The following is a 26,821-nucleotide window of genomic DNA, read 5'->3' as shown; positions in this document are numbered from 1 at the left end:
AAGGATGCACAAGGCTTGTACAAGCTCAAGCCAGACAAAATCCCAACATGAAGAAACGAAATAGGCATGAAGTCCCAACCCTACCTAAAAAAATTAATGGTAACTATTAGCTGGGAAAGAGTGCCAACTTGCTGGAAGAATGCAGTTGGGTTGGGTTGACCAGTATCAAGTGAAGGCCACACATCTATGAGTATGTGGACAGCACAAACAGTGGATTCAAAAAGATACGGGACATCAAGTTAGGTGGGTAGAAAAGGAGGGATGGATCTGGAAGGAGAAGGGGTAAATGATATGCTCCATTGACGTACATTGTAGAAAATTTTAAATAAAAAATGAGAAAAAATTATAGAAAAGGTCTAACCAAGGAATAGAGAGCATGGTTTTTCTAAAATAGTCCCTTTAAAAACAAATAGTCCCTCAACAGAGACTTTTCTTTGTATTTCTTCTTTTACTTTTGTGTTTGCTGCTGCAGCAGGAGAAGACTAAGGGAGCAAATAGAATGTACAGTGGCCATTCTCATAAATTACCATTTTCCAAGACATGCAACCAAGCCCCCTCTCTTCTACACCACAGTTGACATCCTGGCCACTAACAGTGTGCTACCTGAGAATGTGCACACAGCCACATGCCACTCACCTGGATTCCAATCAGAATGCCTTTCTGTGGTATCTTAAACCCTGTAGACAGCATTGCCTTTAGGAAGGCTGTGTGAATACCCTCACCAAAGCACGCCACCTGTTAAGGATTAAATGAAAAATATAAAATCAAGGAAGGGAAGAATAGTCAAATACACTTACACAAAAAAAAAATGGGGGAGAAAGGAAAAAAATGGAGAACAATGTACTGATAAACTCTTTCCCTAGATTTTATCAATATTTCCCAAAGACCAAGCAATCTGAATCCAAGGATTAAATGGCTGGCCAGGACAGATGTGTCTTATGTTTTTAATTAAGCATAATGAATGAATAAGCAATTTCTTCTCTGCTCAACAACACTCAGTAGTACAACATACTGGATTGTACTGCAAGTTATTTGGATACAAATCACAGCTTCTGGTGTGTAATGTGGTGAATTTCCAAATATTAATATGAGTTCATGTTTAAATCACTGTATACATCATGTGTACCATGCAGTAGTGCATGAATTCAGGGTGGAGAGTGATAAAAAATTGACAAACTGCTGGCCCACTGGTTTTAAATCATCTCAGCCACCTTAAGAGAGATGCCAATTGGTATGTGAAAATCTCAAAAGAGTTTATTCCCTTATATCATTTTTAGAAACTGAACCAAAATATTCTGCAACTCATCCTGGAAACCCAAGCCATGTATAAAAAAGGGGGGAGGGGAAGAGAGATGCCAAGCTAACACAAATTGGTAGGGTCTATGGAGATTTCCTCTAGAGTAACTGCTGAACACTGTAATTACAAGTCAAACAGCCACCATAACTAGAGGACAAGTGGTGTATTTTAACACGATGGAAGTCAATTCTGCACATCATCATCTGGCACACGTTCAGAGTCACCATTATAGTAAATAATGCTGACGGGTGAATTCATTCTTTAAGCAAATGACTCTCTCTAGCTGGGCAAGGAAAGTTCTCATGAGTGTAACCTTCAGCTGACCACGAGTACATGCCTGCTTTTCACTCCACAGATGAACATTTTAATCAGTCAAATACTGGCCAATCAACTTGAGCAATGTCAATGGAAGTTAATGAGTCTCACTTCCACTGAAAGGAACCCTGCAGTCCGATCAGAAATGCAGGTACCCAAAAGAGGTCCCAACAATTTTCCGCCTGGCCATTAAAAACAAAACAATACAAAAAATAACCAATCAAATAAATAGTTCTGTAAATATGAGGATGACATCCTCACTTGACTGATGTAAAACAAAATGCCCCTGAATTAGGTAAGAAGCTAGGTGCTTATACAAGCCCTACAACAAGCCACTTAAACACTGTAAAAGTCTCTTTGAAGCGTAGTTGAGATTTCTAAACTGGATTTATTATTCTAATTTCAGTTGTGAAACAGAATTTAAAACATCATACTTGATGACACTTGGAAATGTGACTTTAATATTAGAAGAACTCTTCCTTTTTATAGTTTAGAAAAGGAGACAACAAATAGGAGCAACTTCTAAGTTGTTCATATTATCGCTGTGTGAAACAGAGAGGACTAGCCTCTGAAAACAACTTGCCACGCTGGAGAAGCAGTTTAAGAGAAAGAGGCCTCCCCCTGATTCACGGCTCTTGGCCAGCTGAAAACGGAATCCTGGAATGGGGATGAGCCTGAAGACAGCATCCTTTAGCTGGGAATAATATAGCTCCCATCGTTCACAGTGAGGCTTGTTTTCCAACTAAATCAAAAGAAGCAGCAGAAGGGTCAAGAGCCACTTTCTACAAGTGCAACTCCAACACCACAGTCGTTTGTTCCTCGCCGCCTGCATCCCGGTCTCTGTTGGCTTCTCATCAGAGCTCACGCTTGTAACCAAGCAACCATATAAAACTCCACATATTCGCTGCAATTAAATATTCTCCTCCGTAGATTTTTCCTTAGTACCAAGAGAGACAATGATGCCTTACAGTCTGATGTTGCCTCTCCAGTGTGCACTGATGAGGATCTGAAGGTTGTAGCGAGTACGTCTGTCAAGGGCTAGGTGATTCATAAAATGTCCTGACACTGACATGTAGAGAACTTTCTAGAATCTGACAGCTCTCTATGAGAAAACACATTTCGCATTCTTAAAGAAACCTTCCCTTGACACAATTCCAACACAAGAGAAGAGGGACATCCAGTGGCCAGTCCCTTTATCGTTTTCAGATCAGCCTCAAGAGGTTCAAGCTGCCTCAGAAGTGGGCTTGGGATTTCTTACATATTTGTGGTTTCCACTGTTCTTATCCATGACCTTTTTAATGCTGTCATTCTACATATTTCTAGTAAAGATGGGCAGATCTGTTTCAATCATAGCAAAGCAGGGAATGAACTGTTTTTACTGGAGTATGTAAGAGCCTTAAAAAGATTGACACAGGACATACTCAAATGTCTTCAGAAATATATGACTGTTTTTGTTCACAGTGGGTAATGTGCTACAAAAAGAGGTAGAAGATTTTTCTTTAATTCAAACTTCCTAAACCTTTGAGATCCCCTGGGAAAGGAAAAGCTTGTGAAGTATGAGTTTCTCTACCTACTTACTACTTTATGTACAAGACCATATTCAGATCATAGAACCACAGACTTCCGAGTAAATTTAACCAAAGTATTCATGTATCGTTAACTACTTACCTCTCCAGTGGAAGCCATCTCACATCTCAGAATAGGATCAGCATCCCTCAGTCTGGGCCAGGAAAACATTGGAGCCTGTCAGATGTAATAGGGAGGGAAAACGTGAGATAAAGGATAAAAAGAGAAGAGAGGTAAGCACACTTGGTGAATCACCTCCCACAGGGTTCATTAGGCCGTGGTGAACAGAAAAAAATAAATTCTCTCTGGCCCAAAACTCTGACTTGAAAAATAGCTTTCAAATTCTGTTCCAAGAATATGTTGTACTCCTGGCCCAAAAGTTAAGTAATCACAAATGATTTCTGTAAATAGATCGATCCCATGTGACCAGTCTAGACCAGTACTTCTAATCTGGCCTGCACATATTCTTATTGGAGTTATTTCAAACAACATCTACTGGGCATTAGTCTTCCAAACACAGAGTTCAAACACATTTTCCCCTTGATAGGCTTTTGGAACATTCCTCTTCTTGTTCTGTTCATTTGAACTTGCAGCAAGCCACCTTGCCAGACATGGCTGTCTGTAAGCTGACTTCTGAGACATTAAAGTGTTGTTGACACCTCTTAAAAGCTTTGGAAAACATTCTGCTTGGAAACATTTTTCCTGTCTTTTTTCATACCAGCAGGAACACTGCAGTGCTTCCTTTTTCAATTATTTTATCAGCGTGACTCATAAGGACCAAGTTCTTCTTTCTTACATATGCCTATTCATCTGGTCTAGACGGCCCTTCCACTGATACTGGCACTTCTAAGTTATGGGAAAAAGAGCTCGCGGTCACTTTACTGGGTCGTGTTAATGATGTTATCATGTGCTCCTGTCATCTAGCTTTCCTGTTCTGCTGTCTGCTGTTTCCCATCAGCCACACTAGGTCTTCTCAAATTGACAACAAATAGGTACCTTGAAAAAAATTATTATTCATATCATATATAGTGGCAATTATGAAGAGAAGATGTAAAATTCAGTGAATTTTGAGATGTTACATTTAGTCAGAATTATAATCCATTGATATATATATATATATATATCAATTTGTAAAAATAAATACATTTCTTATGTTTATTAATAAAAGAATTTAAAATATCTACTGCTGGGTTGCCTTGTCCAGCCTTGATATGAGGGTTTGTGTCTCGTCTTATTGCATCTGGTTATGCCATGTTCTTTTGCTGTCACTGGGAAGCCTGCTGTTTAGTGAAGGAAAACAGAGGAGCCGTGGATCTGGGGACAAGTATGGGGGAACTGGGAGATGTGGGGGCAAGGGGTCTGTGGCTGGGATATATTGTATGAGGGAAGAATTAACAACAACAACAACAACAATAATAATAATAATAATAATAATAATAATAAGTAGTAGTAGTAGTGTCTACAGTTGAAACATTTTTGTTGACTACTGCCTTCTGATACAATGTGTGTTATATATCTGCAGCCATTAAAAAAATTAAAAATGAAAAAAATAAGATTCTGTCTCAACACACTATGCAATCTAAGGAATCCTAAGTTATTGACTTTACATTTTTGATTCCTAGGTACTACTTAAGCACCTACAACTAAAGTCAGGAGTTGGAATCTCGCAGAAGCAGATTTATGGTTGGAGCCACCAGTACATATAAAAACAGAATCATTTTAAAGCAGTGGTTCTCAACCTAACGCTGGGACCCTTTAATACAGTTCCTCATGCTGTGATGACCCCCAACCATAAAATTATTTTCGTTGCTTCTTCATAACTGTAATTTGCCACTGTAGTGAATTGTAACGTGAATATCTGATATGTGGGATATCTGATATGCAACCGCTGTGAAAGAGTAACTCCACTCACAAAGGGATTGTAACCCATAGGTTGAGAACCACTGTTTTACAGACATCCAAACTATGTCAGTGTTACATAACTGTATTGCACAATATAAATTAACGTCACTGTCGGTGCTTCATCTAAGAAATTCAAATGTATTTGTATACTTCGTGAATGGTCATGTCTGTCCATCAAAGTGGTTCATGGTCATAATATTGAGTACACTGTATACTGAGGCAGCTAGAGGACTATAGTGGTTCTATGATTAAGGTACTATTAAAATATAATTTCAATTCTATCACCCTCATAGCTCCACTACAAACTATTATTTTAATTTTTCAAATGGAAAATCTGTGCCACTGAAGAAAATACACACTAAGCAAAAGCAGCTAGGGTGGTAAGAATTTAACCACCCCCTCAGGGTAACCACTTTTATGAGACTCGTGAATTCCTAGAGACTTTTCCCAGTTCAGCTTTGTCCTGAACAAGATTGCCCAGAATTTTAATTTTCTAACTAAACCAGCACCGTGTGTCAGCTGCGGAAACGTGGGTTACAATTCACTTGGCTAGCTGATGTTGAGGTCATGTTATCCTTGATGGTTGTCAACGTTTCTGCAAATGCAAACAGCTCACATGAGGTTGCCTGCCACACAACCTCAGCATGTTCTAAAAGGAAGATGATCATCAGTCCAGCAGGTCTGTTAAGTCCCAGAAATTTTGTGGCAAAGGTTTCCTTTCATTTCAACTCTGCTCATAAAATGACACATATTGTAAAATGTTACCTTAATGGCAACATAGTCTGCAGGGATGATGGGCTGCTCCAGGGTGGGAAGACGCTGCTCATCAATGTTCTCTCCAATCATCACCTTTGTAGCCACATCAATGAAGTCCACCCCAAGAGTCTTGGAAACAAAGGGGAAGGATCGAGATGCTCTCAGGTTGCACTCAATCACCTAGAAAGATAAGTCCAAAAGGGGCGAGATGATGAATGCCAGTAACAACAATCCTCATGTTCATTTTGTCCCTTGGTTTCCTTCTGTTATTAGTTTATTCCCTAATCCCATCCCTTTATCTCGGCTGCTTAGATTTTTGACTAACTGGCTTCTTTGAGGACATTATCTTTGAACTTTGACTCTTTTCCATCCCATTTCCCCAGTTCAATCCCTGCACATTTCTGATACATTTCAGTTAATGCGAGTTTGGATAACATCACGCCCCTAACTGAAAGTCCCCACTGGAATCATGGTGGCTTCATATTAAAACCTGGCTGGTGGAAACCTTCTGTCTTCCTGCTTCAATGCATATCTCTCTTATCTGATGCCAATTTACTGGCCCAAGTTCTACTTTCCAAGATTCGTTTCCAGTCCTCACTCAGAAAAGAAATACTGTCTCTAAACATAAAGATAATTAATTCATATCTCCCCAAATGTACTAGTTATTCCCTGTTGTAGATGATTTTATAACTATGTGTAATACCCTCTCTACCTTCACCCTACCAAAATCCCAGCCATTCTGTAAACTCTCATTCACAATATAAAATTTTTCTTGAAGCCTTTTACTATTTTATCAAATATGTCTTCAATATATATAAATATATATATATATGTGTGTGGGTAAATATACTCATACATATGTGTATGTATATGTGTATACATATGTGTATATGTTTATACATGTGTGTGTGTGCACCCTGGCAAGTATGATCTTCCTGCTCAACTCCAAAGACATTTGCACACCATCCAGTAACTACTAAAGCTATGAATACACTTCTAGTTATCTGAGTTCATCTTCCTCCCAGTCCTCATTAAGTGAGAGTATCTGCAGGTGGAAAATATGCCTCATACATCATTGTAATCACCACTTGACTCCATCATTAATAGTGAACAGATTTTGGTTACTAATAGTTTGAATAAAATAGTAAGTAAAAACAATCTAATTGATCTAAATTATATTTTGTCTTTCAAGATGATTGTGAAACAACTTGGTTCTCTAAGTAAGAAGCAAGTCAAACTTCAAGGAAGGAACTTATAAATGTGCATGCTGTTCACTGTAAGATACGCACACATTCATCTGTACTTCACTGTGAATGGAATATGGTGATCTTTCAGTTCATGAAGTACTTCATAAAGCTGTGAGTGACATATCAGTGCCACTGAGAGCCCTTGCCTTCAAACAGGAGAGACATTACACACTATGCAACATCCGTCTCAGACAGAAGTAGCTGCCAGGTCACAGAGATTACCAGGGTGAGGCACAAGCCAACATGACCCAACATAACCATACAAGATGGCAAAGTCCTCCAAGGTCATTTAGTATTCCTTACCAAGACATCATTTCCTTTGACAAGGAACTGGACATTGAAAGGTCCGGAGATGGCAAAAGCCTTCGCAATCTTTCGGGTTGCATCCTTCACCTAGAGCAAAAAGGACAAAGTCACTGTGACAAAGAGCATAGTGGTGGTTTAAAGAGATGCAGAATTCTATCTAGAGGGCCTTAATTTCTCTTTGTAGAAATCTGTATCTCTATTAACAATGCTAGTCAATAGCAATAATGGGTAATACTAAGCATCAAGAAACAGATAATTTTACAAGAGAATCTGTCATCCATAAAGCACTATCTCTAACAATTACGTACTCTGTTCTTACACTGAAGGCTAAATGAATTCTTTCCTGTCTTCTTCCTCTATCACCGGAAACTTGTAGTTCAAACCATACATCAGTGTAAGGACCTACTTGAAGAGAAGGGCAGGCTCCCCAAACACATGGCTCTTCAAAGCAGCCAGGGATATTTATTTTATGTTGGTTTTCTGTTACCCTAAACTCTACAAGGGTAGATATTATGGTCAGAAAGAAATAGTGCTTGCCTGCAGGGAAGCCTTGTATATCTGTCTGTCACAGGTTGGAACCCCTATACCCAGCAAGAAACAGGTTCCCATGTCAAGAGGGGCAATGATGACAGGAAGCAAGAACTCCCCACTCATCACAGGTACAGGAGTGGGTCAACAACTTAACTGGGTATGAAAGGAAGCATGGTCTATGGCCATGGTTCTCAACTCTCCTAATGCTCTGACCCTTTAATACAGTTCCTCATATTGTGGTGACCCCCAACCGTAAAAATATTTTCGTTGCTACTTCTTAACTGTAATTTTGCTACCGTTAGGAATTATAATGTAAATATCTGTGTTTTCTTATGGCCTTAGGTGACCCCTGTGAAATGGTCATTTGACCTCCAAGAGGGTCACAACCCACAAACTGAGAACCACTGGTCTTTGGCATGTCCATTCTGAAAGACTTAAGAAAATCTGGGGTTTGTGTTTGTTTACCCTGACATGAGAAAATGAGTCATGTTTTATAATCTAGGAACTTGTTAAACTTCTGTGCCATTGCTATTGTAAGCATTCTATTGCCTCCATAACCTAGAGCAAAAATCTTCAGAGTACACCCAAAGCAAACGCACAGGCCAGCACAGATTCTTATGGCAGGAGAGCAGGAAAAGCTTCCTTTAAAGGCCAAGTCAACTTGACCTCCCTTAAGCTGCCAAGAGTGACTTAAGACAGCAGACTCTACATGGACACCTTGTCACGCACATGGGGTGGTGCTGAGGCAGTCATACTGTACAGCTCTGTACGGGAACTGCTCTCAAAGAGTGATCAAGAGAAATAGCGCCAAGTTCTGGCGTGGAGTGGGACTCAGAGTGAAGAGTGAAAGCTTGGGTTCCAGAGGTTGCCAAGTGGCTACTGCACACCCGCCTCTACGCTGCTCAAAAGCATCACTTCTTGGGGCTCTTAATAAGTGGCTCTCGGCTGTCAGAATCACCCATGGCATCCAGTCTCTCCATCTGGTCCCCAGACTCGTGGTACTAGTAACTCTAGGAGATTTGCTCAAATTAAAGGTTCAGAGAGGTTTCCAGAATCATGGCATCAGAAACTTAGAGTGGAGGCCAGTATTTTAGCAGGTATCTCACCTGGATGGTCTAGCAGTACACTAAAAAGTTGAACTGAGCACATAACCAATCAGGCTCTAACCACAGTGAAAGAGAACATCTCTAAGACACTCAGCTGATTAAGGGCAAGGATGCTCCTTGTCAAATTTAAGCTGGAGTATGCCTTACATCACTACCTAGTGTTTTTAAAATCTAAGGAATTCTCTATCGCTATGGTGGTAGTCTTCATCTTTTGCCATTTCCTTTCTGCTTCCATGTATAAAGGATGACCTTTTCAATGGCTCCTTGGCTGATGGTTTGTGTAGGCAGCATCAGTGTGGCATCCCCTGAGTGGACACCTGCATCTTCAACATGTTCGGAGATGGCATGGGAGATGACCTGTCAAAAGAAGATTTTTTTAAAAAAAAATTGTTAGGCACCCATTTCCAGGCACCACTCCATCACATACCCTCTTTGATGCTTAACCAGTTCTGGAACCATTAGTGAATTACTCTGCTAAACTCCCACAGAAAGAACTGCTCCACTGTCTGAGCATCAGTGTAAGGTAATAAGTAGCCTCTACAGGGAACAGAGAGGGACAAAGAGGCTGTTTTTTTCTCTTCCACTGATTACCAAGGGTGTCAAGAGAAGAAGACTAAGTCAGCTCATACTGACTAGTGAGATGGGATAGTAAACTACAGTGGAATCAGATTGATCTTTTAGACATTGGAAAAGAAGACAAGAGAGGTGAATGTGAGGTGAATGCCATCATCCATCACACATCACACACCCACGAATTTTGGTGGATTAGGGAGAAAGATTGAAGATTTGATGCAGAGATCTTTAAAGTGAAGTTTGAGAGACAAGAAAATATTCTTGTCCTTCTCTATAATAAGGAAGCAAAGGGAATGTAAAGGATGAATGACCAAGTTTGTGTCATAGTGAGATTGATAGAAACTCGAACACTTGACTGTCAGATTCTGAGGCCTACTACCTCAATCACTTTAGTCTATATGTTAATAGGATGTATTGCTCAGGAACTTATGAGGCTTAGTGTGAGGAGAATAATTCCATGGCTATATAAGACTGTTGTAAAGCACATAGATTTATTTACTAATCTCATTTATAAATGGCTTAAATAAGAGTGACATTGAGTTTCCATTCTTCTGATGTCACTTTTGAACTCTGGGACCTAGACAAGGCTGTGTGGCATTGGTTTCTAATGAAAGGGAACTAACAATTGTGCTTATCTTCACAGAAGCCTTGTAAAACAAAGAATACATATGAATGAGCTCAAACGTGTGTGCATTTTTGTGTGTATAAGTCTATGTGTGAGAGGATATGTGTGTTAGTATGGGTGTGTGAATGCATAGATGCACATGTTTGAAAGAGAGAGGGGAGAATTATCTAGGAAACAGGAGCAATCATCTGACTGAACTGAGGAGCATTATGATAAATCTGAGTGATATGTCCATTTCAAAGAATAAATGTTAAAGTTGTGTGAGTAACCTGAAATATTTCCAAAAGACAAATTATGGCACAATGTACAATGTATTGCAGGGAAAAACCTAGTACACATCCCAGACCCCAGAGCAAAACCAAGCCAATGAGATAGCATGGGCTCCATTGGGAGCACAGTATACGAACAAGTACTCCTGTTTCCTGTTTCCAGGACAGTCCCCATCCTCCACTTCCATAGATGTACAATCATATACCTGCTTTCTATCTCTAGCTTCAAATATTAAAGGTGGAAAGAAAGAGAAATCTACTAAAACAGGAGATTAGGACTGAGAGTTCTAGGAAAGAAAAGATTATCTCAAGATGGATGATATGTGAGATATTCTTCCTCAAACAAAAAGACTCCAACATATAAGTTAACAGTTCTGAGGGTGTGGCTTGGTGGCAGAGCACTTGCCTAGCATCTTCCAGGTCCTAGGATCTGAATAAAAATGAAGGCAAAAACCATATGTAATCTTAAATGAATCTGTGCTCTTTGTCAACAATGAGTTTAAAAAATCAGATGAACACCCTCTGAAGATGTTTCAGCAAAAAATTCTGTCCTTGCAGACAGGAAACTGGAAATATTATCTCTGAGTGCTTCAAATCAGGATTATGAGATTCTATGGTTAGCAGAAACTATTATGAGTTTAAGAGAAAATAAGAAAACTCTACTCTGGACTGCTAATCTGCTAGGGAAAAAAACGATTTGATATATTTGGCAGTGTTTTGAATTATTTGCAAAACAGAAGATGAAGGCCAATTTTTTACTTTATCCTTGAGGCAAATAAAATGACATGCCCTCTCTAAAACATAAAGTACCACAATTCAAGATAAATCACAACTGCTTTATTAAGACAACCAGCAAATTGAAGTGAAACCCTCTTCCAGTTCCCTTTCTTGAAGACAGAGGCATTCAGTGTTGCAGCCATTCCAGATGTGATATGGTAAGCTAATTTTATGTTATTGTTCAGCCTACACAATTCTGTTTGGTTGCCCTTATTAATCCAATGAAAGGGGGGGAAGAGTGGGAAATAAGAGAAGAAAATCAGAGATTCAATTAGAAATTTTAGAAAGCAAAGTATTTGGGTATTTTTATTACACTCATTGAAACATAAAAGGAAATCCACAGACAAAAGAAAATGAGAATGAAAGATCTATTCAAAAAGAATGATAAGTGTGGGATGATAATTGATACTGAATATCATCAAAGAGAAAAGCTAACAGTTTGAAATTTGAGGAAGGAGATACCCATGACACTTCCACTCAGTCTTCAGGGACTTCAAGAGTTGGGTTTTAGGGTTGGTTTTTGTTGTTGTTATTAGGGAGGTGGGTGGTGGGGATGAGGTTGTGTGGTGGTGGTGGTTTTGATTGAACAGCTTCCCCACTATGTTCAAATATATGACTTTTAGAATTCTAACCTGTGAATGTTTCAAGATGAAAAGACAAAGACAGGAAAAGTGAGAGAGGGTACATACCCGTCCTTCTTTGCCAACGGCATCCATCTCCACTTCCCGGGCCCCCTCAACAAACTTAGTCAACACCACTGGATGCTCCTGCCAACAACAACAACAACAACAACAACAAATAAATAAATAAATAAATAAATAAATAAATAAATAAATAAATAACAGAAGCAAAACCTTGAGTATAAATTCCATGCATTATATCAGGTAACTGTGTAGCTTGAGTAAATAACAAGGCAGTACTTGCAGAAAACTTAAGGCCAAACATACAACAGAAGCTCATTAGCCAGTCTGTTTTCTAAGAACGAGGTCATGTTCTGCTTACAGTTGGAGCAAATGTTTTTCTACAACTCTGAGGGCTCAACAAACTGAAAATGAATCCTGAAATCCGATATATCGGTTTCTGAGTCAGTTTGAGACAAGAGGATGAGACAAATGTAGCGTCGTCTTTCCCTTCTTTGAGAATCATCAGTACACATCTACTTATTATGTACCTGTAGGTTATTATTGGGTTAGATTCTTTCTGTCCTTATTTGTTTCTACAACGCTACAACTTCCTAGTCAAAATGTGAATTAAATGTTTAAGAAATGCGAATAAGCTTAAAAGAGAGTAATAACGTTCAGTTTTGTTAGTTGGTTTGTATTCAGTGTGAAGATGAAATCCTTTGTATGAAGTTGCAAAGTCTCATCCTGCTTTTAGAGTGTGACTATGGCAACTGGATATCAAATCAAATCTCCTTCTTAGCACGTGCTTCTTTGGGCAGTATTCTGGACTGCTTTTCAATCTTGAATTGCTTCCTGTACCCCGTTGCCCCAGGACAATGCTGAGGTGCCCCTCCATACCCAGATTGTCACTGCTTCCTCCCCACTCAATGAAGAGGATGCCCGACAACCTTGCCAATCTATGTGTCTCCTCCCCTATGCTCTGGGATTCTGCATTCTGGACCACTTGTTGCATTTACCTGTCTCCATGCCTATCTTCCCTATGTGCCCTTCATCTTTTCTCCTCAAAGTCGTCTTTCATATTTCAGCACACCTTCAAAGCCTAGGCCAGGTGCTACCTTCCTGAAGATTTCTTTCAGCCCTTCTGGCCACTATGCTAAAATTCATCATCTTATGCATGTGTTAAATTTGACATAGCTCCTTGAACACTGTAAATAGAATTTAAATTTTAAGGTACGTTTCACACTTCTTTCCCCAGGCTTCTCATCATCCTTTATTTTCCACTAAGCCCTAGAATGCTGGTACCCATCTGGTGTCCATCCTAGCCACCCCCATCTCCTGTACTTACTCTGTCAGTGATTGTCTCCATTTCCAAAGCTTCACTTTAAAGGATAAGCTATTAACTTCAAAGTCAATATTTGTATCTCTGTGTCTGCCATGTCTACCCATCCTCTTTCCTTTAAATTTTATCTTATATTAATATGTGTATGTATGTGGGTCTGTGTGTGGGTATGTGCATAAAATTATCTTTACATGCCTGTGGAGGCCAAAGGTGATGGATCCCTAGGAAGCTCCCCAACATGGATGCTGGAAACCAAACTCAAGTCTTCCTGAAGAGCATTATATACATTATAGATAGATAGATAGATAGATAGATAGATAGATAGATAGATAGATAGATAGATAGATAGATATAGATATAGATATATAGATATATATATTCTTTATCACTAAGCCATCTCTCAGGCCTCACTAACCCATCTCCTCATCCTCACTTCTAAATATGCACTTCTCTCTGCCTTTGCATGTGTCATCACCATCTGGGTTCCTCTCAGGCTGTCCCATTCAAATGCTCTAACATGAAATACATTTCTTCCACTAAACTGTCTCCTTCTCTAGCATTTGTTATCTCAGCCACGTCACGGCTCTCTATCCCTGTTGTCTGGGTCAGAAACTCTGTATTCTCATAATCTTTCAACATTACCCTCTGCCCATTCACCAATTCCCTTCAATGAATACCTTCAATATTATTCTCCGTGTCATTCCAAAGCACTGCCATCTCCACCCTGAAATGCCGGAGTAGCTCACTAACCCTTTTCCATGAATTCAGTTTTGCTCTGTAATTCATCCTTTCTGTACTACAGCAGTGCAGTCGGTGCCATATTTTATGTCCTAGATATGTAATGAATGCTTTATCCGTGTTTTAGAAAACCTATGGCCTCTCTCCCCTTCAACCTTTGACATATGCTGTCTCTTTCTGCTCACACAACAGACTTTAACCTGATTAACTCTGAATCAATCATCAGACATTAGCTTTAAAAATCCCTCCTCAAGAATTGAACAACAAAATTTTTACAGTCTCCCTCAGCATCCCGCCTCTTCTCTATTGCAATGCTTGTATCGAATTATAATTATTTCATACTTTGATGGTACAAGCAAAGAAAATCTGTGAGTGCAGATAGTGTATGTATATGTGTGTGTGGGAGTGTACAGCCACAAATATGGTATATGTGTTTATATGTGTATATATATATACATATATATGTAAATATGTAGAGATAAATACAGATGAATTACTAGATTATCTTTACATGAGAATATTCTTTGATAGTGAGAACAAAACAATATCTTTTAGTTACTATATATGAATGAGTAAGCAAATAAAGAAACAAGGTATAGCATTAATTTTACTCTAAATATGTAGAGTTGAATATCATGGGTTCTGTTGTAGCATGATGGAGAGCCTTGAACTAGAATAGATTCCATAAGGACATCTCTATTACAAAACTGTGGCCCTGTTTGGGTTCATTTGACATGTTGACAAAAAAATAAAATTAAGTCTTCTACTGAGTGGCAGTCCTCTGAGGCTGAAATATTCCTGGTAGAGAAAAAAAAAAAAAAAAAGAACCTTATCCCATTCCTCAAATACAGGGTGTAGTTGCTGGCCTCTCTGAAAAGGAACATAGTGGGATCTTGGACAGGTTTTAAAGTATAAAAGTTAGTTAACTGACCCATTGCAGAGATGTCCTTAAGTAACTGATTTCCATACAAATGTAAGTTCTAACACCATTGATTTCCTTTCTTTAGATTTTACCTTTTCTCACTCATTATCTTTCTCCACATTCTCCATGGCCAGGCATCCTTGATGAACAGCTATCATAGAGGAAAGGGGCCCAGGTTCTTGCGTTCAGAACAATCTATGCTCTTTTCCCACATTGAAATGCCTCTGACTTCATTCTTCAGCTTCCTTCAAATTCCACTTGCCTAACATCAAACTCTCCCCTGAATTGTTCTTTTTTTTTTTTAACCCAACTAGACTTTGAAAGCTTTTTAAAGGAAAACATTACTTTCATCCTCCATGGTGCGAGGTCTGCAAATCAATAAACCCTGCTGGGTAAATCTTAAATGGAGCACACCAAGGTAACACCAAAGGAGGGAGTAAAAGCTTGGGGCAGTTAAGAAAGGTGTCTCGGTCACTACAAAATTATAAACATTTTTATTAACTCACAGATGCAGTGTGCTAGAATGGAAGAAGAAATCAATAGGTGAGCGAGGGGACTTACTAATAAAGTTGCATGGTTGATTAAGGCCAATCCCCAGGTGTGAGAATTAAAAGCCAAGGAAGCTTTCACCAGATAATGGTAAACATGTCTGGATAGTCCTGGAGACTGGGAGTCCCAGGAATAACTTGACCAGTGTGGAACTCACGAAAAGGACAAGATACTTATTAAGCATCCAGCATGGGTGCTCAGCCATTCACACTCCCAGATCTCCAAACAAATTAATCTGGGTGATCAAAGACTCACAGGTCTTCCTTTTATCCACTCACTCTAAGAATTGAGTCATCACCTAAAGCCTTTTTTTTTCCTTTTTAGTTTTTCATTCTTATGTGTAAGAAACAAGTACACAGAGAGGAGAAGAATGGAAAGTGACCTTACCAACTTCATGTGAACACAAAAGTCTGTGTAGAAAACTAGGCACCAATTGGTCAGAGTCAGTGAGAGGAAATGGGACACTACCTGAGAGACTCGAGTGGCTTCCTCAAGGAATCTTTTCATCTCATCCTCAGAGAATACCACATTCATGGCAGACCCACTGGGAAGGGTGGAGAGAAAAGCAGGTGAGTTTTCTTTACCAATTCAGAAGTAAGGTATATTACAGTTTAGTGAACAAGTCCAAGCAATGTCTAATTCCAATATGGTAGAAGAAAGAAAGGTATCTTTTTTCTAAACTGAGTTTTTATTCCATGCAATCACATGGTCAATAAATCAAAGTAAAAAGTCAAAGAACTTTTGGGGTGCCCCCCTCCAAACCCTGCTGCTCCCAGCAGGTGTAAAGCCTCAGAATTATACTGCCTGATTCACAGGTTAATAGGATTCAGTAAAGAACACAATATCTCTCACCCTGTTTCTTCAGTGTTTTTGATCCACGGCTAATCTTAACCTATTGGCACTCTGTAAGGCAGGTCACTTTTTAGCCTCTATAACAATAGAATCGATTCTTCAGTAACATTTGCAAAAACAATATGTAATCTCTGACTGAAATGTATTCACGTGTGTCCTTCCTTCTACATAGCTAAGACACAATGGTGTCATAAATAGATTTACTCTGAAATTTTGACACTTTCAAAATGAGATGGGAAAGTAGGAAAGGACAAGCATTGGAGTAAGGGAGAAAAATTACTTCCCTCCTCCTTGAAAAGGTAGTAATTTTCTTTCTCTTCTCTAATTACTATAAAGTTCCACATGAAGCAATTGCTCTATGGCTTGTGAGGGGTTGGCTAAAGCAATGAAGCCGAGGACTTCAGCAAAGGAAAGTGGAAGTGCTGTGGGATGTTCTATATAGCAAATATGTTAATAAATAAAACACTGATTGGCCAGTGGCTAGGCAGGAAGTATAGGTGGGACAAGGAGAGAGGAGAATTCTGGGAAGTGAAAGGCTGAGTCAGGGAGACACTGCCAGCTGCTGCCATGCCAAGCAGCATGTGAAGATACCGGTAAGCCATGAGCCACGTGGCAAGGTATAGATTTATAGAAGTGGATTAATTTAAGATATAAGAACAGTTAGCAAGAAGCCTGCCACAGCCATACAGTTTGTAAGCAATATTAAGTCTCTGTGTTTACTTGGTTGGGTCTGAGCGGCTGTGAGACTGGCGGGTGACAGAGATTTGTCCTGACTGTGGGCCAGGCAGGGAAACTCTAGCTACATGGAAGACAGATATAACGTGCAATATTCAAAGACTTTCTTCCAACCCTCTTTAAACACATGCCTGTTGTTTAAATTGAATTACATTAATTCTTCAAAGTAGTATTATTAAACTGGTTTACACAAAATGTCATTTCAATAAAAGGGCACTTTTCCTCTTCTTTTGAAACTTCTCATTATTTGAAAGGATCCCATCTGAAATTCCATTCACACTTCCAAATTGTGCACAGCAAATTGTGTTTCTCTTATTATCCCCCGTTCAGAGAAGTGATTCCTTACATGTAGTAACATCTGAAGAGACTAAGTGATAATTCACAACTTTCCCTTTGATGATAGAACTTAGTTTCAACGTTTAATATAAAAGATCCTCACTGCCCGTGTTCCTCGCCATCATAATTCATCTATTAGAAAAACTTGATCTCAAAAAACTCAAAAAATTCAAAACAAAGGCACGATCTAAAGATGATGACGATAGTCAAAAAGATGCTATCAGTTCTGACTACCAAAAATAGATGATGCCAAGAGATTTTCTAAGTAAAACTATCCCTTACCTAGTTTGGCAAGGTAAGGCTGTTAGCTGTGTTGCTTCTAGATGAGGATGGTAGTGTCTCTTTGTCATCAATCCCTGAAGAAAAGTTGAGCTGAAAAACTGAACATTTGTCCTCAAACTTTCTGTGTTGCTTTAGAGATTGTGGCTGGATTAACAAATTACTGCACATCAAAGCCTAGTGTTCTTAGCATGCAGCATGTATTTCTGTATCTCCCAGTTTTTGAATCATTGTCCTGGAAAACAATATTTTACCTCAAAACATAGGAAGGTCTCAGTAAGCAGGGATAGCCCACAGAGTTTGCAAATTCCAGTGCTTCGTTCTAATTCATAGGAAAAAAAAAACAACAACACAAAGGGTATGAATAGTTTAAAATATGCAATAAAAATGCAGACTTGTATCATTAGATCAAGGGGTAACCTAACTCTTTTTATTCCTCTTCTCAAAAGACTCCATTAAAATGTAAATTGGACACCGAGATACATAAAATTCCTAGTTTCTCATTCTAAATATCAAATCTAGTTCAAAAACAGTTTGAACTTCTTTTCATTGTCTGAATCTTAATGAGAATGCTGCTGTCTATTTATAATCAGCATTTAAGTGCAATCATGGAAACACAGCTACTTTACAGCAAATTCACTAAGCGTGGCGTGCATTCCACCTGCCCTCTAGTTAGTTAGCTTCGCTAGTAGTTAACATTCTAGGTTAGGACTCTCCAAAAGAGAACATTAAAATGAGACATTGTTCCTCCCCTTACCAATGTGTTAACAGCTTTCCATGGAGCCTGGGCCACCTTTAGCTCATCCAAGACAGCTGAGAAGATGGAGCGGTCCTCAGCCCTATCGATCTGCAGCGGGCTCGTGCCCATGATCTTGACACCATTCTTATACAGGGGGACCGCCAAGTTGTTTGGAATCTGGCCTCCAACGGATATGATGCAGCCATTACATGCCTGGAAGAGATAATCCACAGTATCAGCCACTGGTTAACCTGAGCAGGAATGGACAGCTGTGCTAATAATATTGACAGCATTTCCTCACTAAAATATTTATCACAATGGTGAGAGTTTCATCCAGTTTACCAAGGGCAAAGAATAGTATAGATTCTAACACAATGGATAAGTATAACTTCTTTTGACTTTGCAGAAATTTGCAGCCTAAAATCTATGCAAAATCTCCACAGAACAATACACAAATATCACTTGAGACATTTACATGGACATTTTTTTAATCAAATAGATGAGCTGCATCATGTGCTTGTCACTATAATCCATGGACAACTAATAATCCACTATAATCCATGATTTCCTGGGACACTCTTGCCATTCCCTAAATAAATACCTATTTTTCGATTTGCTCCTTTACTCAGAGTTCTTGCAAAATTCCCTATACCTAGAGAACAAAGGACACACTCCTACCATTTAATACTTCCCACTCTTATCCATCATTGGTCCATTCAACCCAGTGAGAGTACTCTATTCATTATCTACAACTATGTATGTTACTACTAACAAATTCTTGACACCACCAAAACTCTCAGGCTGTTGTTCTCTTTTTATGCCCTCAGTTATTTAGCCTCTAACCAACTCTATGTTCAAGTCCATCTACTTCTCACCTCTCCTCTGACATCCTAAAGACCATCTCTTTTCTTTGGCTGATACCTTGACATCTCTTCCCTGTACTCAACAAAGCATTTTAGTTCCATTTTTCTGCCTACCTGCTTTATAAGCACACACATATATATAGATATATATCTCACTAATTCTTAAGGCTTCCTAACACTGTTGTTGGACCAGCGAGAAAGAGCCGAGGTGTGATAGGTAACAGAGAACTAGACTTGCAGGTAACAGTTCATTTCTATATCATTTCATCCAGTGTACTGCCCCTTCATCCTGAGGTTCAATCATTTTGTCTATAACATTGTACAGTAACATCACTATGATTTACATAGGTGGTATGTGGATTAAATAAGATGATAAACCCTCAAAATCCTGTATACATTGTAAGTTTATAAATAAATAAGATAATAATACAAAAATATGACAGCCAATAAGTATTGGGCTTAACATAATTAATATTTGCCCTAATGACCTACCAATGAATATTGATGGAATTGTTGAAGTGATTAACTCATGCCAAATTATTTTATCATGATTTGAAATTGCTTTTGAATTATTCCTATAAGGAATGAAGCTAATATATCTCTGGTGACAATTACAGTATTGCCTAAACAAACACACTGCAAGTGAATTCTTAAAGGCATTGTAAATGGTATTGAAAATAATAACCAACCATTCTGTGTATTTATAAGTGTTCACATCTTTCTTTACCACCTTAAAAAAATTCATTCAACATTCATCTCTGCAAAGCCTGTAAAAAACAATTATTCTCTTTACTATCATAATCCTTGCTTCTCAGTATTTTGGGTTTATTGGGAATGCTGTTAAGATATTGAGGCTTAAAAACAAATTTCCCATTAAGCATATACAAAAGCTTCCATGTGAAAGACTTCAAAGAAATTAAAAATGGGATCCATTTTGACTAAAGTAGAGCTTGAAGTTGAACAAAATTATTTGAATAAATATATCAATATTTTAATTTTTTATTAAACTCATTTCTCTTTTTCCAAGAAATTAACAACTTTCAAAGCAAGAATAAGACAGGAGCTACTATGCCTATCCCTTAACTGTGTATTCTGAAATGTCATTTTATCTTCAGAGTATCTTTGTGGGATGGTTGTTACCAACACTGTTGTGTAGCTAAAGAAACTGAGACCCACTGAAGACCAAGTCTCAGTCTCTCTCTCTCTTTCTCTCTCTCTCTCTCTCTCTCTCTCTCTCTCTCTCTCTCTCTCTCTCTCTCTCTCTCTCTCGCTCTCTTGTTTTTCAAGACATAGTTTCTCTGTGTAGTCCTGGCTGTCCTGAAACTCACTCTGTAGACCAGGCTGGCCTCAAATTCAGAGATCAGAGATCCTCCTGCTTCTGCCTCCCTAATGCTGGGATTAAAAGTATGCACCACCATTGCCAGGCATTGAAGTGTGTCTTATTTGGCTAACTCAGAGCTGACACATGGATTCAATGCTGTAGACTGTGAAGGAGCTACACTCATGTAATATACCAAATATCTAAATGCTAGACCAACTATACTCGTTTTCAGACATGGTTGACATTAGAGGATAAGAGAACTATTTGTAAAACATTCTTTTGGAAGATGGTAGACAAAACAAAATTTTTCATTACCAATCCAAATTCTCATTATTCGTTACTGGGAAGTTGACTCACGTCCACAAGGGGGCTACAGAGTGAAAATGTGGGGTCTGTGCAGGGCTTGCCCATGCAGCAAGAGGAATTCAATGTGAGAGCATATTTGTTGAGCAAAGCTGATGTAGAACCATTTCACAGAAGACACTAATCTTAGATCAGTGGTTTCTCAGCCTGTGGGCCGCAACCCCTTTAGAAGTTGAATAACCCTTTCACAGGAGTTGCTTATCAGATACCCTGCATATCAGATATTCACGTAACAATCCATAATAGTAGCAAAATTAAAGTTCTGAAGAAGCAACAAAACTATATGGTTGGGGGTCTCTACAACATGAGGAAGTGTATTAAGAAGTCACAGCATTAGGAAAGTTGACACCCACTGTCTTAGATCATTCCTGACTCTAAGCACAGGAATTGTAGATACAGACATAGAATCATGGCACTCGACACAGGTTAGCCATCCTCTTTTTCATGGTCACTTTTACCTAAATAACCACAAGTAATATCCTGGAATATAATGATCTAAAGTTAAGACAGTATTTCACATATTTATAAACTATTTAGTGCCAAAACAATCCAACAGGCCCTCCAAGCTCCGCTGCACTGAAGATTGGACTTGAACCATGAAGCACATGGGGCAAACACATTACAATTAGCTACATCTCTAGTCCCTCAACTTTATTTTCAGCTTCATTTCCTACTTTAAAACCTGATTTCCCTAAGTTAAGGTAACATGAGGACATTTCTAAACATTATCCAAACTACAATCACACCAGAAATTTATTTTAAAACCCTAACGAATTGAAAGAAAATGCTTCAAATTTATTTGAGAACTTTTTAATTTCTTCTAGCCATTAATCATTTTGGTCGGTACTGATTAAATGCTATAATTCAGGCATAATACAATGTGAGAAAATGTAACTTATCTTATTAATAGAAATAGCTTTTGCCTAATTAAAAATGGTCTTGATTTCTACAATTTCATGGTTATCTCTAATTTACAAAATTGCACTGTATATACCAATGAGAAATATTATGCCTTATATTTTGGTACTTTTTATTTTAGAGAACACGTTACACTTTATACAGAACCTTGGCGTCATATTTAACTACAACTAATCCAATGCTAAAAATGAGTTCTGTTTAAAGTCTTTTGTATTCTAATGTATACTGTTCAATAATAATTAATGTTTGTAAGTCATTCATTTAACTTTTTTATATTACAGAAGTACCATTGTCTAGACCTATAGTGTTAAAACTAATACAATTTAACCATTAGGCAGAGTACATTTTTACAAAGTACAGTCCAGCAAAGTATGCATTGTGGAAATGAAGAAAATTAGCCAATGAAGACTCAAACTACCAGTGATCAAAGGTATCGTCTTGTATTTTCAGATGAAATCTGGAGTGCATACAAGTCTAAGTGTGTGTGCATGTGCACATAAGTGTTCATGCGTGTGTCTGTTTCTGTTTGTTTGTGTGTTGAGATTGAGTCTTTATATGTTTCCCAGGCTGGTCTTAACCTTATGGATTCAACTTGTCTTTTCTACTTCATTTCTCTAAGAATCTGAGAGCACAGCTGCATCCTAATATGCCTCACACACACACACACACACACACACACACACACACATGTTGTTAAATGAACAAATATAAAAAGAATTGAGGAAAGACTCTTAAATGGGATTGAGACATAACTAAACTCAGTGTTTTTCATTTATACTTTTCAAATAGAAATCTAGTGCAAAATAAAGAGATGTATGAATTTAAGCCCAGATTTCTATGAGTCTTATTTATCGTAAGGATTTCAAATAATAATCTGCTCCATGCAAATAGATCTAGTAAAGAGAAGCATAGTGTGTGTTCTTAATTCCAACAATGTGACAATTTCAAGTCATTTACTTCAAGATAATTTAAGAACGATTTTTCTCTTGTAGGGAATGGTCTAAGCAAAGTTGTACACTAGGAAAGATGTCACCTAGTGAAGCTGTGTCAGTGGTGGACGTTGGCATCTTCTTTCCTTGACCCTTGGCATTCATGCTGTTGTTAGCAAGCAAACAAGTACACTATCAAAATTCAGATCTTTCCCCCAGCAGAACCTTGACACAAAATTAGAAGAAATAAATGACTGATACTCTTGGTCAATCTGTAGAATGTGTTCCTTTCCCGAAAAATGGGTGATATACCCATGAGTGGTGTCCTCAGTCAAAGGGCTACATAAAGAGAATCATTTCTAGGAAAAAAAGGATATTAAAGACTAGTGGAGAGTGGATGTCAGAACTTCCCTTAAAACCTGGGGTAAAAACCTTCTCAGTGGCAGCCTGCTTTATTCACTGGGCAGGTTGCTTCTTAATGTTTTATTTTAGAAGTTCAGTCATGGTTCAAAACAAAACTAAGAGACCCATCATATTTGTTATTACCCCAGTAACTACGCATTCCCGAGTGAGTCATTTCCTTTAGAAATGGCTTAAGTGCTATATTTCTGAAAGTTGTTAGACATGTTTTCAATTTTCTTTAAAGAAAAATATGCTGTGGAATATGCTAAGGCATTCAGCATCTCAAGGTGGGGCAAGGGCAATCTGCAGTGGAGATACATCCATTATCAGATGTGGCAAAGCAACATTGTGGAGCCTGCAGTAGGGAAAGGCAACAATACCATGAGAATAATCACACATATGTACATCTTTGTATATGTTACATGACACACCCTATAGGCTAACTTAGAGAACATATCAGTGGAATGCTGTTCATCTGTTCTCCAACATAATATTATAATCTGATACGGTGCTGTTTATTTTAGATGCCAGTAAATTTCAGTGAAGAGCCAGTGTATTCATTCTAAAATTCTTCAGATACATTCAGAATTTCATTAAAAGTCATGTGTAAGTACATTTAAAAGTGGTATAGAAGTTTCTAAATATTCCTTAAACCATTGCACAAGGAAATAGTGTAAAATTTATATGATGATATTGCCTATGAAGCTTTATAATATTTTTTAAAGACGTGTTTGATTTTTTAATGATAGGTCATGGATCCCAGTTTTAATATTAATGCCTTGGAGGTAGAACGTCTGTGCTGGCTAGTTTTTATATCAACTTGACACAGGCTAAAGTCATTTTGAAAGACGAAACCTCAGTTGAAGAAATTCCCCCAACAGATTGGCCCACAGTCAAACCTGTGATGGATTTTCTTGATTGATGATTGATGTGGTGGGCCCACCTCACAGTGGTGCCACCCCTGGGTGAGTGGTCCTGGGTGGTATAAGAAAGCAAACTGAGCAAGCCTTGGAGAGCAAGCCAGTAAAAAGCACTCTTCCAAGGCCTCTGCATCAGTCCCTGAGTCCAGGTTCCTGCCTTGAGTTTCTGCTTTGACGTCCCTCAGTAATAACTGTTATTTGGAAGAGGAAGGTGGGAATAAATCCTTCCCCCCTCCACCCTCATGTTGGCCTTGGTTAGGATGTTTTATCACAGCAAGAGAACCCTAAGACATATCTTTCCTTGTATAATTATAAAGAAACATTTGTATAATGTACTTCTTTTGATGCTCACCTATCTATCTGAAAGTATAAAGGAGTCATCTAGAAAACCTTTATCAGTTGAAAGGGCTAAAACCTCTTGTATGTCATGGATGAATGTCACCATATATGAATGTCAGACAAGTAAGTCAGACCTAAGCAGACACCTATGACTATACATAGGTCCTAAATTTATCTGTTTTTCTTTATAAACATAAAGTTATCACGTTGCTTCAGCTCTATACATTACACTCTACAGTGCCGTATCATCCATAATTCCACCTCACTTTCATAGTGCGTGCATACATTGTGCCTTCATCCTCATATTATTCATTAACAAAAAGATGGTTCACAGTGATTTTTAAGAAACTCACACAAGACAGTGAGGTTCTCAGTCAAAACTAGAATTCAATACTGTGACTCTGATTCAGTGTATTTTTCCCCACATAAAAGACTGTTTCTTTGTGGTGAGGAATTAACTAGAATGATATCCAAGACCCAGCTATTGGATATTGCTATGGAATTTTCCAATAACTTTTTATATAACTATAAGATAACCTGCTCTACAGACTTACAGTAACCTTAAATCACTAGTCCATAGAGAATAACATTCAATAATACTGGCATGAGGATAGGTCAATGACTGTAAGAGAAAGCCTTACAGGAACCAGAATCATTTGGAATAAACTTGCTGATCTCAAACTGAAGGGTAATGGTGATTCATATGATTGGGTAAGGAACGAACTGGTCATTGGCAACCAACTGATCTGTCTCCTCTGAAAACTGTTCATCATTAAACCACATTTACTGTATGTAGATATGACCTCTTAAATCATTCCCAAAAATATTTATGGAGAGCCCTTTATGCTAGTTAATATGTGACTGGTATGTGTTACCAAGTAAAGTTTTCACTATAGTTGGAATGCATGCAAACTAAATGAGGAATATTGCATGAAAATGATCATTCTCTGCCAAAGACCTCAAAAATAAAAGGCCAGGGCAATTGTTTTCTCAGAGTCTCACTATAAAATTAGGCAATGGAAGAAATTGGTGATATTTCCTAAGAAAAGCTACAATGTAATTAAATATAATTACACACATGAATATAATTATACATAAGCTATGCACTGAATCTCCCTCTCCTCTGTCTCTGTCTCTGTCTCTCTCTGTCTCTGTCTCTTTCTCTGTTTTTATTTTTCTCCTTTTTTACCTCCTGGTGGTAGATGTCTAGGATTCTCTCCAAAGACAGCTCTTCAAAGTACAGTTTGTCACACTCATCGAAGTCAGTGCTCACGGTCTCAGGGTTGCAATTCACCACCACCGTCTTCTTGCCAAGCTGACGCAGTGTGCGGATGCTGGAGACAGCACACCAATCAAATTCCACACTGCTGCCTGCAGAGACAAGGATATTGGGGAAAGGAGTGAGAGGAAAAGAAATATTTCTCCAGTCAGTCCAAGCTAAGGAAGTCAATGTCTTTCAATTAAAATTTTAAAATAAAACTTTAGACCTATTTACAAACTCTATTAAAAATAAGAGAATTGGGGACTAATTAGACAATAATGAAATGTTGGCTTGATTAATACTTAAGCTTAGTAATAGGTATCTCTATATTTGAAGAAATCAGGGACTCAAGGTCAATGGGAAATATTATTAACTGCAAAAAATAACCTTCATTTACTGAGGAAATTCAGAGTGAAAACACTGGCCTTGGTGTGCTACACAGCTCAGCCTGGAATTAGAACACTTGAAGTCTTCCCTTAGTCCTTCCACTTAATCACTCTTAGAGGGCTAACCCGGCAGTCCCTGAGGTGACTTGCAGCTTTGACATTCCTTCATTGATTGAAGGGTCCTGTCCTTTCTAAGAGTGAGTGACCTTCTGTGAACTAATCTGAGGCATAATAAAAACCCAAATGATTCAAAATATCACTCTGCTGGGATGCCATAGGAACCAAAGCACATGTACTAACTCTTTGCATTAGGACAGTCTCTTCTAAAAAGTCTTATCAAAATATCCACACATAGCATCATGCTCCTTCTCAGTGGCAAGTAAATATACACTTGATCCTCAGCTTGGCTATTTTTTCTCTGAACCACTGTGTAAAGTGGTGGTAGAACATGAATCACATAAAATGTAAAGGTTGAAAAGTTCCAAAGAGAAGAGCTTAGACACTCATGAAGGTTTTTAGGTTGTACAGCCATAAGCCAAGTATTGTGTTACAAATAGGTGACGTTTACATCGACGTGTTGGAAACATGATTCCTTACACAACAGTATTTGGAGGTGGGGCCTTTGGAAAGTGGCACCCTTAGGATTAGATTCATGCTTTAGGATCAGCCTTGGGAGGGGGTTTGCTTCCTTTATGCCCTTCTTTCTTAATAAGACAGAAAATTAAGATGTAATATAA

The 26,821-nt window shown here is 38.3% G+C and overlaps 1 protein-coding gene across 1 annotated transcript in view; it reads right to left on the bottom strand.

Annotated features, from left to right (window-relative positions):
• Cps1 (carbamoyl-phosphate synthase 1) overlaps positions 1-26,821 on the bottom strand; it is a 114,064-nt gene that overhangs the window by 11,004 nt on the left and 76,239 nt on the right. The window contains exons 25-34 of the mRNA XM_052749247.1: positions 25,627-25,808; positions 18,401-18,595; positions 17,898-17,965; positions 15,910-15,985; positions 11,960-12,037; positions 9,276-9,383; positions 7,387-7,476; positions 5,846-6,016; positions 3,281-3,355; positions 637-735 (exon numbers count right to left, since the gene is read on the bottom strand). Coding sequence (XP_052605207.1) covers positions 637-735; positions 3,281-3,355; positions 5,846-6,016; positions 7,387-7,476; positions 9,276-9,383; positions 11,960-12,037; positions 15,910-15,985; positions 17,898-17,965; positions 18,401-18,595; positions 25,627-25,808 — 1,142 coding nt within the window. The remainder of the gene's footprint in view (positions 1-636; positions 736-3,280; positions 3,356-5,845; positions 6,017-7,386; positions 7,477-9,275; positions 9,384-11,959; positions 12,038-15,909; positions 15,986-17,897; positions 17,966-18,400; positions 18,596-25,626; positions 25,809-26,821) is intronic.

This window comes from Peromyscus californicus, unplaced genomic scaffold (assembly GCF_007827085.1).
Source record: "Peromyscus californicus insignis strain IS unplaced genomic scaffold, ASM782708v3 Scaffold_21__1_contigs__length_65335640, whole genome shotgun sequence".
NCBI lineage: Eukaryota > Metazoa > Chordata > Mammalia > Rodentia > Cricetidae > Peromyscus > Peromyscus californicus.
The sequence above is the reverse complement of the archived record's forward strand: the minus strand, read 5'-3'. Positions and strand labels throughout refer to the sequence as shown.